This window comes from Carassius auratus, chromosome 10 (assembly GCF_003368295.1).
Source record: "Carassius auratus strain Wakin chromosome 10, ASM336829v1, whole genome shotgun sequence".
In the NCBI taxonomy this organism is placed as follows: Eukaryota; Metazoa; Chordata; class Actinopteri; order Cypriniformes; family Cyprinidae; genus Carassius; species Carassius auratus.
This window is the reverse complement of record NC_039252.1, coordinates 4,908,058-4,925,362: the sequence shown is the minus strand read 5'-3', so window position 1 is coordinate 4,925,362 and position 17,305 is coordinate 4,908,058. Positions and strand designations below refer to the sequence as shown.

At 37.7% G+C, this 17,305-nt stretch overlaps 1 protein-coding gene across 1 annotated transcript in view; it reads right to left on the bottom strand.

Annotated features, from left to right (window-relative positions):
* The window catches only part of LOC113109629 (A disintegrin and metalloproteinase with thrombospondin motifs 6-like), an 81,497-nt gene that overhangs the window by 4,347 nt on the left and 59,845 nt on the right, over positions 1-17,305 (bottom strand). The window contains exons 20-24 of the mRNA XM_026273310.1: positions 14,141-14,279; positions 10,094-10,223; positions 6,919-7,123; positions 6,654-6,830; positions 3,020-3,176 (exon numbers count right to left, since the gene is read on the bottom strand). Coding sequence (XP_026129095.1) covers positions 3,020-3,176; positions 6,654-6,830; positions 6,919-7,123; positions 10,094-10,223; positions 14,141-14,279 — 808 coding nt within the window. The remainder of the gene's footprint in view (positions 1-3,019; positions 3,177-6,653; positions 6,831-6,918; positions 7,124-10,093; positions 10,224-14,140; positions 14,280-17,305) is intronic.

The following is a 17,305-nucleotide window of genomic DNA, read 5'->3' as shown; positions in this document are numbered from 1 at the left end:
GTGAGTAAGTGGATGATACTGGGGAACCACAAAGGGGAAACTTGAAAGGTTTTTAAAGACATAGTTCACCCTGAAATGAAAAGTCTGCCATCAGTTATTCACCCTCATATGACTTTTTTTGTTGCTCTAGTGGAACAAAAGATTAATTTTCGTTGGGACTGTCAAGCTCCGAAATCAGAATAAAGGTATCATTAAGAAAAATGAGTCAGATGAGTTTAGAATGACATGAAGGCAAGTAAATCATGACAGACTTTTAGTTTTGGTTGAACTATCCAATTATATGATAGGCAAGTCTGTGTGGAAAAGTGACTCAGGACTTTGATCAGAACCCAGGGACTGCTGGATCTACAACTGGGCCCAGCTCTCTCTCTTAAATCTCTCATGAGCTCCTCGTTGGAATAAACACCAGCTACTTTGAAACTGAACAAGCTTCCAGTAATTAAACTAGTCTTTTGAGTTTCTATATTGACTACATTGAAGAAATTTTTACTCATATTCCTCATCGTTGTTAATGAAAAGCATGTTTGGAGGACCATCTTTTGGGTTCTTCGAATGCGAGTCATATTTCAGATGTCTCTGTGAATCTAGGTGGTAATCAGTGCATGGGTGAGCGGCTCAAGTTTTCATATGCTAGTGAAAGGGAGCGGCAATTGAAAGAATTAAAATATGTCAACTTCATAATTAGCGGCCCATGATGATTTACAACCCGGCCTGTGCTAATGTTTATTTCCAGTCTGTCCCAACCTTGTTACATGTTGTCCTAATCAGATGCAACATGACAAATTTACACTAAGAATTGTTGTTGCGTAAGATTCTATGCCTATTATAGTACCTTCATCTTGTTAATCCAGTTATTAGCATTTCCAGTTATCATTTTGTAGCAGAGGTAGCTACAAATAGTGAATAGCACACATAAGTGGTAGTAGTTTGGTAAATTGCAGACACTCTAAGCAAGAAGGATAATTAGAATAATTAATAAGCTAATCCTTAAAGAAGCTAACCATGGTTTTACTACAATTTTTTTTATATGGTTAATATAGTTACCCTGTTTAGCATGGCTGCTGGTCATGAGCTGGTTTAAGATGGTTCTTATCTGGTCCTAAGCTGGTCCTAAGCAACACGCTTCTGCTCAGGACCAACTTAGGACCAGCACATGACCAAGATGCTTAAAACAAAATGTAACCAGCATATGCTGGATTTTTCAACAGTGTAGATCATGGTAACCACAAATTAGCCAAGGTTTTGCTACACTAACAATAGTTTAACCATGATATTTGTAGTAAAATAATCACATTTTGTCAGGGAAGGTAGCAGGCTAGATGGAGAACTTTTGGAGAGTACCTCCGAATGTAATCAACGTAATCACCATGAACTGTCTACTGAACGTAAACAATGCTGATTTCATTTATTACGTTCTTGGGGGCTCTCCAAAATTGTGTTAAGATGGTTACTTGGGAAGGAGAATTTTTTAATAAATGATGTTATAGCTGTTTTCTTTGCACACAAAGATTGTCGTAGCTTTGTAAAATTATGGTTTGAACCCCTGATGTCACATGGACTATTTTAGGGTTAGGGTTAGGTTAGGGTTAGGTTTTACAGATGTACTTGCTACATTTCTGTGTGTTGATCGTGGTAGTACCCTTGCTGTCTATGGGGGGTCAGAGAGCTCTCAGTTTTCATCAAAAATCTTAATTTGTGTTTCGAAGATGAACGAAGGTCTTACGTGAGTGAAGTGACTCTCAGAGCAGTTCTAGAGATGTTCACGTGTTCATGTATTCTTATATTGATGAGGCAGCGAATAAAAACAATGAGAGGGTCACGCACGCTTAAGTATGTGTGCAATAAATGAAACCACGCGTCAGCGCCATTCATTCACACAAAGACACGCAGAACATGTAGGATGTGTATTTACATTGTATTTTTTCAGCTTAATATTTACAGACACTAGTCCATATCACATTTTAATCGAAGTGTACTGACCTACTTTTGGTTAACACAACATTTGACAAATTCCATGACATTCCACGTTTGACCATTTTTATGACTGGATTCCGTCCATGTTTTCCGCATCGCAATAATCATAGGACCATACATTTGAGTGAATATGATGGACAGATGGTTAGCCAAGGTATTCCTGTGGTTAGGTGTGAAATCTGCATTGAATCTAGCAGCTTGGTAGCCACTCCACTAATTGTTCTAAAATCGCAAATGTGACACTGTGCTGTTGGGGAAATCATCACAAAGACATGCCTGTATCTGTTAACCAGTGAAAAATGTATTTACATTTGCATGAAAAGGTTATTCTGTGGCATTTCTAAACAGGCACTGAATAGAGTACCAATTAAAAGATATTTTCGGGTCCAAGAGGGATTCTGTAGGACAGGGACAGAATCTTGCATGACCCTGCAGCACCGAAAAGCTAATAGACTTCCTTTGTGTCAAAGCCAAAACTCTAAATTCTCCTTCAAAAGAGGCCATGACTCGGGGCCTGGACACAAGCCTCTTATAGTAATTACAGCATCTAAGCGTAAAAACAGAGCGACCTGATTCACGGCACGGGCAGACGGCCATCTGCATTAGCGTGACAGTGTGCTGATGGTGCTAACTGGCCCTCCCTCAATTAATGTGTTTTCCTTATTAGACTCTCTAAACTGCCATGGCTGATGACAATGGAAGTAGACATTCTGTCACTGCTGTTGATTAGGATACAACTAATCCTATTAGGGTCCATTAGTAGAGATAATCTAACGCTGCTTCCCTGGTGAAGGAATCTGAATAGGGATCCATTTCGTGAGGGTCATGGAAGTTTTATTGAATCCAGGATCGCCTAAATAGTGTCTCGATTCCAAACTGAGGTAGTTAATAACAGGCAAGAACAGAACAATATAATCCTTTGTTAATTCAAAATTGAACGCAGAGGCCACAAACTTTGTAAATGTCAACACTGTGATCAAAGCCAGATGCAGCTCATACGAGACGCTCATAAACCACGGGATTAGCGGAAGGGTGATTGACTTACCGTCGCCACCGGAGATGGGTGTAGAGTCACATTTGCTTTCACACTGCTGCATGATGTTGGGCCGTTGTGACTCTTGACATTCAGTGGAAGGCTGTCCCGTATATGACAGACACTGAACCAGACGCTTCTGCTGCCCTATTCCGCACTGAGCAGAGCACTGCAAAAACACACGCGAGCCTTTAGTACAGCCTCTAATACAGTACATATGTCATAACTGGGCATGCAGAGATATTAATACAGATACTGATATTAACATTCTTCAGCTCTTCCTATTTCTATTAAAAGTTGAATACAATAATAAAATCAGTTGTTTGAAATGGCGCAACAATTAGTGAAGAGCATGTCTGAGATGAAATATGAGGCCACATGTAAGAATAAGCAAAAGCAAGGTTAATATATTCTGAGCCACTTTGCCATAATGAGCCAATTTAGTTAGACTTCACCTAGTGGATGTCTTGTCCACTTTGCAACCTATTCTAGCCGAAAACCATTGACTCAAACAGGACAATGGTTACCAACAACATTTAGTTTGATTTACAGAGTATTAAGGGGCAAGCAAACCTGAAATCAAATTCAATTCTGAAATAAAGTTGAATACTAAGGTGTTCTCAAGGATATCTTATAATTTCTACCAAGTATCTCAAACAAAACTCTCTCTCTCTCTTGAATTTTCAATGCCAGAACCACGGGGAAATTTAGCAACTGGTTATTTCTTATAATCATAAAAACATGTTGCCTTCTATAAATGCACTCTGTAGATGATTGCTTCCGCGTTTAGTGGCACTCAGTGCTCACCGCAGCTTCCAGTGCAGTGCAGTGTATGGAAAATAAGAGAAAAAATAAGCGCAAAATTAAGTCTTGAGGAAGAAGACATAGCAATATTGATATGATCTATCTTCACACTTCACACCTTCATTACTAAAATGTTGCCTAAAACAGTTGCTTATACAGTGTGTGTGTGTGTGTGTGTGTATATATATATATATATATATATATATATATATATAAATACGATATAATTAGTTGTGATCGACAGTTATTCAAAATTTGAGTTTGCTATTACCAGTTTTCTATGGGAGAACTCTGTATCAGAAACTCATTTGGCTCTGAGATCGTAGTGTGCATAGAGTCCATTGTGTAGAAGCCAAACCAATCAGACTGGTATAAGTGATTTTAGTCTGCACTTGGCATGTTTGTGTGCTGTGTGTATCAGGCGGTTTGTGGCAAGCTTGTGAATTCTGGCCCGAAATCAATGCTCCAAAACGAAGGAGCGAGAGCTACTTGTGGAATGTCATTGTAATAGTTTAATTGAATCTCTGACTACTGTCAGCTGTTCTACATTAGAGGTCTCGACGTTGCTGGAGGGAGTAAATTGCGTCTGTCTGAAGTGAAACTGAGATGTATTCCAGTAGTCTCCTACCATGATCTAGCTCAGTGATTCAATGGAAAACCAAAGAGTTGCCTAGAAACCCAATACAATACACAAATTTCACTCATTAGTCACTCTGTTGTAGCGCCTAGTGTGAATGCCACAGAAACGTTGACGTCGCATGCCAAGACAAGGATCTGATGTGGATTTAGTCATGTAAGACCCACAGTGAAGGACCCCTCACGGGACAAGGAGTGCAGACATCTCAGATGAGTTTCCAACAGTCTTCCCATTTCATCCCCTTCAAATTAAACAGAATTTATTAGAATGCGAGCCCTGAAAGACGGCATATGTCAGTGAGGGCCTTAAGTGGGATTTGAACCAGTGACCTTTTGGCCCACAGCACCCTTCAACAGCCTCTCCATTATGCGAGTCCCAGTTCAATGCGGGAATCATGGGATGGCGAAACTTGTACAACAGCAGTTGTAGCTTCATTCAGGTACATTCAGGAAAAATCTGGACTTTTGAAAGTTTAATATATTTTTCAGATCATAAAATTATAGATTTTTTAACTTTCATTATCACTTATAAGTGGTGTAGAATCGTACATGAAGTCAATATTGATGGTTTATATTTTATTATATACAACAGTACTTTCCAGTCCTCAAATCTGATTGGCTGAGAGGAGTGTGTATCTGATTGGCTGAGAGGAGTGTGAATCTGATTGGCTGAGAGGAGTGTGAATCTGATTGGCTGAGAGGAGTGTGAATCTGATTGGCTGAGAGGAGTGTGAATCTGATTGGCTGAGAGGAGTGTGAATCTGATTGGCTGAGAGGAGTGTGAATCTGATTGGCTGAGAGGAGTGTGAATCTGATTGGCTGAGAGGAGTGTGAATCTGATTGGCTGAGAGGAGTGTGAATCTGATTGGCTGAGAGGAGGAGTGTGAATCTGATTGGCTGAGAGGAGGAGTGTGAATCTGATTGGCTGAGAGGAGTGTGAATCTGATTGGCTGAGAGGAGTGTGAATCTGATTGGCTGATATTCAAGTGATGACAGTACTCCAACCGATGTTTGCTGAGAGTATTTAAACTAGTTGTTGAAGATCATCACAATGACTAAAACGTGTCATAAACATTTGTCTGGGCACAGATTTTATTTTCTGCAATTCATTCAAAAGCCAACAAACTAATTTTTATTGTTCATTTCAATCAATTCCTGAAAGATAAGATCATATTCTGCCCTACATTTTTTTTCTATATTGAATACCATGTTACCTGTCTATCTTTTGTTTTTGGTATTTTTAAAAAGATTTACTATAAGTCACCACAGTTATTATGATCGTAACATTATTTTAAAAAGAGAAACCACAGGATCTGTCGGAAAGTGATGTGTTTTGTCTTTTTTAAAACATATTCCTGGCATTGACAGAAAACCGTGTCTACTCCAGAGATAAACTTCAAACAATCTGGATGATATTACTACCACTTCCACACTCTTGGGCTGTTATACTCGCTGTCACTCACGGAAACACACGTCACTGGCTTTCCAGAGACACTAGTTTATCATGCGAGTGTAAATTCTGTTGACGTCAACTAAACACATGGTCTTTTTCACGCTGTATTAAAACAGTCTTTGCTCAGCCTTGGCATTTTCAGACCAGGGATTGCTGTACAGTTTTCTTTATTTTGTACATTCAGAATTATGCACAAAACTACTGCTGGGGTGTAAAAATCCATAAATCAGTGTTCTTTGGATGCAGGAATATTTTATATCATCAAAATACTCATAAATAGTGTGTTTTCTTTATTTGTTCTAAACCATAATGACATCTCAAATATGTATATTCAAGCCTGAATACGATTGCATTTTACAGTTGATCTGAAACTGTTTTCGCAACCAATTTTAAATGAAATGATATTCAATCAGAGAAAAATGTAGGATGGTACTTGAATCTAAAGAGCAGAACAGTCGGGTTCTGGAGACTCGAACCCCCTCTGGCCCTTTAATTGCTGATGCTAAAGTGCAAATTCAGTCCGATCTCAGTGTCCCTAGAACACAATTTGATCGGAGGGAGATTTTGTATGTCCATGAGTAAATGAATGACTCAGTGTTTTTGGTCCAGAGTTTCGCAGAAAATCAAGACTGTATATAGATAAGACTCCTAGCATACAGATGAACAGATACAAACCAAAAGCAACCTGCAACCTTTCTATTAAACTGTCCTCATCAGGATGAATAAAACTGTGGATGAGTAAACTTGTATTACCTGTCCCCATTCTCCAGGGACCCAGCCTGGCGGCGGACAGCGAACAAGGCTGCAGCGCATACGGACTGGAGGTTTGTTGTGGTCAGAACAGAGCGCTGGTGGGAAGGTTTTGGTCAGGTCGCTACTTTTACATAGAACTATGCGGTGCTTGAAGCCAGGGCCACACTTTGGGGTACACTATGAACAAAAACACAACATTATTAGAAGAAGAAGATTACCAGGCATTCTAGAGGAAATCCAAATATGTACAAACACATCAAGTCACCTCAGACCAGTCCAGCGTCACCCACTGGGGCGGACAGGACTGATTGTTGCAGGACTCTTGTTCTATTGGCCGATGGGTCAGGCAGTGGCTGTCCTCCAGGGTTTCTTCCTCGGCGGGTCCGATTTTACGGATACACAAAACAGTGCGTGTTCGGACGCCTCCATCACAGGTCTTCCCACATTCTGACCAGTCACCGATAAACCACCTGAAACACAAATAAATGCAGTCCAAAATGTGCTTTTTGATGCAAAAAATATACCCTAACAACCACAGAACTGTATTCTGCATTATAAAATATTTCTTTGGTGAAATATGCTCAAAAAAAAAAAAAAAAGATTTTAGGCCTTTTAAATAAAAAATAAATTTCAAGTAAATTGTTCTTTTCATATTTCTTTACTTTAGAGAATCCAAAAAAAGTCATTGTTTCCACACAAAAAAATTTAATTAAAACAATAAATTAGCATATTAGAGTGATTTCTTAATAATCATGTGACACTGAAGACTGGAGTGATGGTAATCTTTCTGACTGTTTTCACAAAAATTCACAAAAGTTTATTACCAACCACAGAACTGTACATGCGTTATTTCATCAAAATATATTTTTGTTGCCCTTATTACAAATAGTAATAAATAAATCGATTCTCCTTAGCAGAGACTGTTCCACACTTCCAGCATCCTTGAATAAAACCATCAAGATCTTGATTTTGATTTTTATATATTATTTTCAGGGGCTCAACGCAAATAATCTCTCACCACATGGCAGTCTGGAATTACTGGGAAAACAAACTTCTGGCATAAATGGCCTGAAACGCCATTTTATTTACTCGCCAAAACCATATTTGCACTCTCATTTAGTTTTTGGACCCTGCAAATACTCATTGTCAACGTTCAACGGGTTGTGAACTCCACACAATGGCAACAACAATTCCAAATTCGCGTTCAATTTGTCTTCATTTTTGGCTAAATGAGTTCTACACTTTTAGCTGGGCTGTGGAAAACAGACATTTTTATATAAATGTCTGACTTTTTATCATTTGTTACGGCTGAATTAAGTTCCGTGCGGTTTGTTTGCATTCTCTTGGCGATGCTCTGATAAAGCAACGGATGATGTGTCTTATGAAACACCACAAGTACAATAAAATTAAAGTTGGACATCAATTATTAATGAAATAAAATCTGTCATTATCTGCAAGATCATTAGAGAAAATTACCTCCCCGAAAACAACAGGGTGTTCTCGAATGACCATCATGACCCTTTCTGGGCCAGAGACTGCATTCCTCTGACATCAGGTGGAGATGGAAATAGATTGTAGATGATGTTATTAGCGATGCCCATCTTAGGGTTCAGGTTCACTAAACCCTCCTCTGGCAAGATGCAAGAGCGCAGAGGCCAAAACCATTTAATTCCTCCTTCCAATTTAAGATTTGCAGACACAAGTGAACTTTGCTCAGCTGCTCGCCCCATTGAAAATGAGCGCTAAGTGCGTCTGGCTGCCGCACACACGCATACTCCACACGTTTATGGATATTGTCCCTTGAGGGTTCATAAACTGCGCTAGCCAATACAATTAAACACAGGTGATCACTCATACTTTTTTTGGACGCCTTTAGGATTTTGGCACCAAAGTCCAAATGAAAATAGGCAACATATGAAGAAATAAATCATGTTGCTTAGTTTTTAAGTCGTCTTCAAAGAGGCTCTTTATGGCCGGGGTGCTATGAAGACAAATTAAACATTACGGGTTGTGGCCTTTTAGGCTTTTTATTGCCGGGCAGCTATGTGCTATTTTGATAAGGCTCATCAAAACACAATAAAATTTCTGTATTTTTTCATCCTAGGCTGGCAAAGAGAGCAAAATCTTGAGTACATTTTGAGCCATAGGTTTAGGAAATTAGATATACTTCACCTCGGGATTCAAGGAAAATGATATATATATATATAGTATAGTATATTATATAAGTTGATTTTGTATGAAATAAATAAAAACCTTGTTTTTATAAACATTAAGATTTTTTTCAACACTGTGACATTAATTTCTTGAGAGTTAAACCCTATTTCTCAGTAGTATACTTCAACAGAGTCTCGTGATGTGATGCAATACAGCTTTTTCATTAAAATCTACATCTTGTAACCAGCTGTGACCATTACAAGTGACAAGTGACAGGAAATTTTGATAGATGTTTGATTTCTTTTACTACGGCGTCACGCTGGGCAGCCCTGCTTCTTGTTCTTGTTCGTAATTACACTACTCATAACTGTACATCAAATATCTTCTGCTTGGTTGAAATTTTGTCATGTTGTTCAGGATTTTCACTTTTAATGTGGACAAAAGTGCAAGGAGCAACGCATGCATGCTCTACATCAGTAACAGCACGCTCAGGCATTGTGGTACTGTGTGGTACATTGTGGAGAACTGTTGAATAAAGTCATTATTTGCGTTTTCTACCCACACAGAAAACCAGTGATGTCACTTGGACAACATTAACATAGTGAGAACGATGTTTCTGGGAATATTTCTGTTGCATTGCAGTTTATGAAGGGTCAGAAAGCTCTCAGATTTCAACAAAAATATCTTCATTTGTGTTGCAAAGATGAACAAAGGTCATACAGATTTGGAACGACATGAGAGTGAGTAATTAATTAATTAATGATAGAATTTTAATTTTTGGGTGAACTATCCCAATTCTAAGAAAGTATGATGATAGTTTTCATTATACTGAATTGATACTTATTTAATAATAAAAATTGTCCAGATTATTTTTCATATGTCATTACCGAAATGAGAATGACTGAATGAGAATTGAGATTTTTTTTTGTTGAAAAATACAGTAATTTAGAAGAACATTTTTATTTAAAAAATTAGAAAATGTACTTTTTAAATCAGTTTTGCTTTGTTTTTCAGTAGTGGTAATGGTTATGAATAGGCTTTACTTTAATTATTTAATATTTATATAATTTTTAGGGGTGCACGATATATATATCTGCCACAGCTGCTCTGTGTGAAATCAAGCACCTGATGGAATTTACCACTGATTAGATAACCGGTTTTACTGACGAGATGCGCATTAATCATCGGCCAATATATATCATGCACCCCCTAATCATTTTTTCCTGATATAAATCACAAATGTTCAGATTAAGATTCAAATTACTCCTCAAATTTGCCATACTCACTCCGGAGGACACGGCTCAGTGTTGCAGGGTCGCTGGTTCCCTGGTGGTTTGCCGTCTGGGTCACAGTAGCTGTTTTGGACCACAGAACCATCGTCCAGTCTTTTACACACCACCTCCTGCTTCTGCGAGCCTACAAAAAGACAATAAAGCATCATTTCATTCATCTGCCTGGCGCTCTCGGCTGGGAGATCGCTCTTGACACTTCAGCAGCTCGCGCGTGTGGTCGGCGTCGATCCCTGAGGTAAAACTACTTCTCTGTCTCGTCTCTAGGGGTCCACTTGCTGACAGAGCACTCTGTGTGGATGGAGGCACGGAGGCGATATTGTTTTTCCCTCAGTATTATATCTAGGTGTGTAAATGCCTCGGTTGAAGTGAGTGTCTTAGTGAATGACTTTTACAGAGAAGCCAATCTTTTCTTTGGCTCTTGGTTGTGAAAAGTGAGCCTTACCACAGTAATGGCAGAATAGTGTGCTACGCTATATCCTCAGTGCTAGGATCCTTTGGTGCAGGGGCTCTTTGGGGCCCATAAGGAAAGACATTAGCCTCCAGTTAAGACGGTTTATGCCAAGCTTGGCTAATGCGCAAGGCCACCTTGTGAGGTGGATCTAATAGCTGCCAATACGACATTCTTGACTGGGAAACTGAAATAATGAAATACTCAGGTGGGAGCCCGATGACCCCTTTCGAGAAAAGAGATTTGATTCGCTGAAACCAAACTAGGGGGTAAATGTAAAATCTCATGACATCAGTTCATGATGTAAGACCATTATCAGTGCTGTTGCACATAACGTTTAAAAAAAATAAGACGGCAACATTTAAATTTAATGGGAGTTTGTAGAAAAGCAGGAATCAAGTCCAAGCATCTGTAGCGGTGTGAGTAAAGAATCATATTTAAAAGAATATTGCAGAATTTTTATGGCAGTTCACTCTGTGTTTAAATGCTCCCTGTGTGGCTTGCCAACAGAACAGCCGTGAGTTGTATTAATAACACAAAATTTCACAAATGACATAAGTGTTGCTCTGGGGTATTTCCATATAAACTACAATGTGTTCAAATGAATTGAGCAACAAATGAGGTCGAGTTCACTGAGCCCGGAGAAAACCCTCCATGGACTAGCCTGCAATGTTTGCATATTTTGGTGAAATATAACAAGTATTTTGAATGTTTTCAATGGCCACACTTTAAAAAAAGCAGAGAGGAAAACTATTTATTGTTGTAAGAAAGCCATTTATTTCGGGGCAGCCTGAACAGTCTGGTCATATTTGAGGTGTGGGCTCACATTTACATGTGGTTATGACATTCAGATGTTGAAATAAGAGGCAGCCTTTCTGTTCACTGCATAGCTTGTACATTAGCAGTACAAATTGATGGACCATATAGTCATATGTCAGATAAAATACATATTTTATCATTCTGTTGGATCTTATAACTAATAAAAAAAAAAGATGACTTGGATTCTAAATTCATTCTGGTGTTTTCAGCCAATACAGTTCACAAAAAAGATATAGCAAAGCAAAATAGAGCTTTCTTGATTCAAAAAGAACATAAAAGCACAGCACCATGAAAGTATTGAAGTAGCCCAAACCAAAACTTCAGTTGGTATTCGCTGATAACTATGAAGCAGATCAGTTCAGTTGATTATGAATAATCAATTATAATCAACTGGATGAACTGATTAATTTAAAAGATCAGTTATTCAAGACTTTGCTGCTTTTCTCATGAACTCTCCTTTTTCAAACTCAGTTCTTGTTCACTGTAACTGAAAAGAAAAAAAACGACCAGTAAATTATTCGAAATGTAAACTTTTGTGTTGGACTCACTGTTGACAGAATTGCTATTTTTGGTGAAATATCCCTTTTTTTTAGGTATGAAGCCTGGCAAGGACACTATCAAGAAAATTTTTTGTCTGTCTGTCCACGTCACATTTTCATCTATTTTTATGTAAATGTTGGTATATCACATAAAAACACTTGATGGAACCCCAGGATGTACATGTAATTGTGCATAAAAAAACTTGCGCTCAATTGAGTCTGATCATTGTTTACCATGTGACTAAACTACAATGGGAACCCATTTACTAAATAAAAAAATTGATGCGCATCAGAAAAAAGTCATGTGACTTTGCCTCAACTAATTATGTGATTTTTTTTTTTTTAACGGAATAACTAATCAAACACCATCTCAAATGACCATCATTAAGCCAAAATCCGTCATCAAAATTATTTAGTATAATCACCTCCTATAACTGTCTCACAAGACTGTATTCCCAAACATCAGAAATCCTGATTTATTATGCAAGCCTAGTGAAAAAGATCCACATGATGAGGCAACTTTCAGTGCTACTATCAATACTTTTCACCTGTTTCCAAGTGACAATATTGTTCTCTTGAACACATGGAAAGGAAACTTTGCAAGTAAGTTAATTTAAAGGGTTAGTTCGCCCAAAAATGAAAATTATGTCATTAATAACTCACCCTTATGCTGTTCCAAACATGTAAGATCTCCTTTTATCTTCGGAACACAGTTTAAGATATTTTAGATTTAGTCTGAGAGCTCTCAGTCCCTCCATTGAAGCTGTGTGTACGGTACACTGTCCATGTCCAGAAAGGTCAGAAAAACATCATCAAAGTAGTTCATGTGACATCAGAGGGTCCGTTGGAATTTTTTGAAGCATCGAAAATACATTTTGGTCCAAAAATAGCAAAAACGACGACTTTATTCAGCATTGTCTTCTCTTTCGTGTCTGTGTGAGAGATAGTTCAAATCAAAGCAGTCTGGATATCCGGTTCGCGAACGATTCATTCAGTTCACCAAATCGAACTGAATCGTTTTAAACGATTCGCGTCTCTAATGCGCATTAATCCACAAATGAATTAAGCTGTTAACTTTTTTAATGTGGCTGACACTCCCTCTAAGTTCAAACAAACCAATATCATGTACTCAAACGGTACATTGACTGAACTGCTGTGAAGAGAGAACAGAAGATGAACACAGAGCCGAGCCAGATAACGAACAAAACATTGACTCGTTCACGAGTCAAGAACCGTTTCTGTCAGACGCGTCCGATTCGTGAACCGAGGAGCTGATGACACTGCGCATGTATGATTCAGCGTGAAGCAGACCGACACACAGAGCGTCTGAACTGAACTGATTCTTTTGGTGATTGATTCTGAACTGATTCTGTGCTAGTGTTATGGGCGCGGGTAAACCGAAGGCTTGAATCAAGGGCAATCATCACAAATGACGCCATTACGTTGAGCGCAAAAGAACCGGTGAACCGTTTTCTTCAACCAGTTTATTGAATCGAACTGTCCGAAAGAACTACTGGTGATCCGAACACCGATGCAACCGGTTCTTCACTCGTGAACGAGTCAGTCTATTGTTCGTTATCTGGCTCGGCTCGGTGTTCATCACAGCAGTTCAGTCAGATACTGTTTGAGTGCATGCATTACTCCGGGATATTGGTTTGTTTGAACTCAGAGGGAGTGTAAGCCACATTAAAAAAGTGAACAGCTTAAGTCATTTGTGGATTAATGCGTATTAGAGACGCAAATCGTTTAAAACGATTCAGTTCAATTTGGTGAACTGAATGATTCGTTCGCGAACCGGATATCCTGTTCTGATTTGAACTGTCTCTCACAACAGACACAGAAGAGAAGACGATGCTTAATAAAGTCGTCGTTTTTGCTATTTTTGGACCAAAATGTATTTTCGATGCTTCAAAAAATTCCAACGGACCCTATGATGTCACATGGACTACTTTGATGATGTTTCTCTTACCTTTCTGGACATGGACAGTATACCGTACACACAGCTTCAATGGAGGGACTGAGAGCTCTCAGACTAAATCTAAAATATCTTAAACTGTGTTCCGAAGATAAAAGGAGGTCTTACATGTTTGGAACAGCATAAGGGTGAGTTATTAATGACATAATTTTCATTTTTGGGCGAACTAACCCTTTAACAACTTTGGATGGAAACATGGCTAATGATCAATAGGTGTAACAAATTTTCTTAATAAGGATGTGAATAATTGATTGTCTTACCTCCCGCGCATGTTGCTGAGCACTCAGACCAGGGCAGATGGTGCCAGGAGAAGCCCACTTCATTGTCCCCACTTCCTGTACGCTGGATCGGCACATTGAACTTGTAGTGGATGCCAACGTTTTGTTCCTGAAGTAGCACCTGAAAGATTAAAAATGAATTGTGTAAAATGAATTTTTTTCAAATTGTGGCAATTAGCAGGCTGAGGGACATAACATTTCTGTATATTACTTATAGATAGAATTTTAGAGTTATTCATAGTGGGGCAGTGCACATTCTTTGGTGGAATCAGCCAATCAGTGTTGTTGTGATGTCATTTCCCTGTCTGACTGGCTAAAAGTAGAACAATTTAATGTGTCCATGGGAAAAGATGGATGCACCAACCAAGCAACTGTCATTGAGATGAATAGGAATTTCTTCAGGTATTATAGACCTCCATGGTCTTTTGCCCCAAGGATTTTGGCAAAGGAAGTTGGTCTTGGATGGGTGACAGAAAGACAAATACTGAGGTCTTAAAAATGCATGAAACAGAGCAATCAAATCATTAAGAAGGGTAGATTTTTTTTTGGATGAGCCCAACCTCAGTTCAGCTTGAACAAGCAGATATTTAGCATATCACATCAGCTTCACTCCTGAATTACTTAGTCAGAGAGCTGTAATTGTGTGTGTGTTATAAATTGGAAAGCCATGTTAACCAGTGTGGGGCACAATGGAATGGCTTGCGGTGCACTGGCCACTTGTATGTTTTCCAGCGGCGCTGCGACCAGGACTGGTATTTCCAGCACTTTTGTCCAGGCGAAAGCCATTGTGGTTGCCGAGACGGGGATTTTCAGAATGAACACACACACGCGTGCTAAAGCATGTGCAAATGAGTACTCTCATTTGGCCAGACAGAGGTTTTTAGTGCAAACATATATAACGGTTAACTCTGAAACCACGAGCCAGAGTTCATTTGAGGTTTGTACACAGATGTGGACTTTATTTAGAATGAGCCAAGCAATTTCAAACTGCACATTCAGAACACTACAGTGACTTTACTATAAGACAACTTCACTGTGTGAGATTTGATAGTCTGACAATAATTCAAAGGCAAGGCCTGAATAGTTGTGTAAAAGCCTACTCCAATTTGAAATCGACTATAGACTTAATTTTCGAATAAATAATTTTTTTACGTTGCAGCTAGAATATAACAATTATTTAAAACATTAAATAAATTTACATAAAAACTTTTTTTTATATAATTAAAAACTGTCACCCATATCATTGAATTCTGTACATGTAAGTAATGTTATGTATTAAAAAAATTCCATAGCATGTAAACATTTTACAGACACACATTAAAACTCAATGATTTGAACATACGAATGTTGCCATGTTACATGTTTGAATATTGCATATGAAACACAACTCATTTAATGTGTTTTTTTAAAACCTTTAGTGAAATAGCTTCTTAATTGTCTTCTTACACAAATATGTTTATCTACTTAAATTATTTTACATATTTTTTAAACTTTAGCCAAAATGTACAAATTTAAAATTCTAGATTCCTAATAACTAATTAAACAATTGCATTATGTGCTTAAAAAACAGCTTTAACTAAACAAACACTGTCACAAATAATTTCACTATGTAGGGGATTTAAGTAATAACCGATCAAACAAACAATTTTTGAATACTTATGTTAATTACAAACTTTGTGTTTTAAAACACTAACCATTACGTAAAAATACATTTTACAAAAAACTTTAAAATTTAGATAACCAATAACTACAGTAATTAACTTTGCATGTTTTAACAACTAATAACTAATTAATCATACATTGCTGGATATTTACGTTATGTATTTCAAACAACTTTTTAAAAATACAATTCTACTAAAACATTAAAACTGTAGATAATTAATAAGTAAAAAATCATTGCCAAATAACTGCTACAGTATATACTTTCAAAAACTTTACATTTTAACGTAATAACTGATTAAACAAAAATGTTGCATAATTCTGTTAAAATTATATAAAAATATAAAATTTGGTCAGCCGTTTTAACAAACAACTTCAAATTCAGTAACGAATGCAAATGCAATAAATGTATTTGTAAAACAACAGCATTGAAATAAAAAGATTTTTTTCACATAAAATTTAATGAGGTCACTAATTACTTGTGTTTTTTTTACTGAAAAGAAAGTGGAGAAGTGACAGGAAAAAAAACATGTAGAAGAGAAAAAGTGGACATACGCTACTCTCACATGAGTGTTCTTCCAACCTGGTAGGCCACATATATCATATATCCCCATAGATCATGACATACTCATAGATCGATTACAAACCTATACAGGTATTCAAGGGCAGGCTCTAAGATTGTTTAGATCCTACCGGTCAGATCGCTACCATTTTGTTTATTTAAATGGGGAGTCATCTCATTTATCATCAGTAAAATATGGAGTGCCACAAGGATCCGTCCTAGGTCAACTTCTATTTTCAATATACATGTTGCCCTTTGGTAATATTATTAGAAAATATGGGATTAGTTTCCACTGCTATGCTGATAAAACTCAGCTATATATCTCAACAAGACCAACTGAAACTTCTAAATTATGTAAGCTAACAGAGAGTGTTAAAAATGTAAAAGATAGGATGACCAATAATTTTCTCTTATTCAATTCGGATAAGACAGAGATATTAATTATTGGACCAAAAAACTGTACTCAGAATCTTGTAGATTACAATTTGCAACTAGACGGATGCACTGCTTCTCTAGGTGTTATATTAGACAGCAACTTGTCTTTTGAAAATCATATTTCCTATGTTACAAAAACTGCATTCTTCCATCTTAGAAACAATACCAAGCTACGAAACATGTTACCTGTTTCTGATGCAGAAAAGCTAGTTCATGCATTCATGACCTCTAGACTGGACTATTGTAATGCACTTCTAGGTGGTTGCCCTGCATCTTGTTCTATAAAAAAGCTACAGGTAGTCCAAAATGCAGCAGCTAGAGTCTTTACCAGGTCAAGAAAATATGATCATATTACCCCAATTCTACAGTCTCTGCACTGGCTACCTATTAAGTTCTGTATCAGTTACAAATGATCATTTCTTACCTATAAGGCCCTAAATGGTTTAGCTCCTGCGTACCTAACTAGCCTTCTACCACGTTACAATCCATCA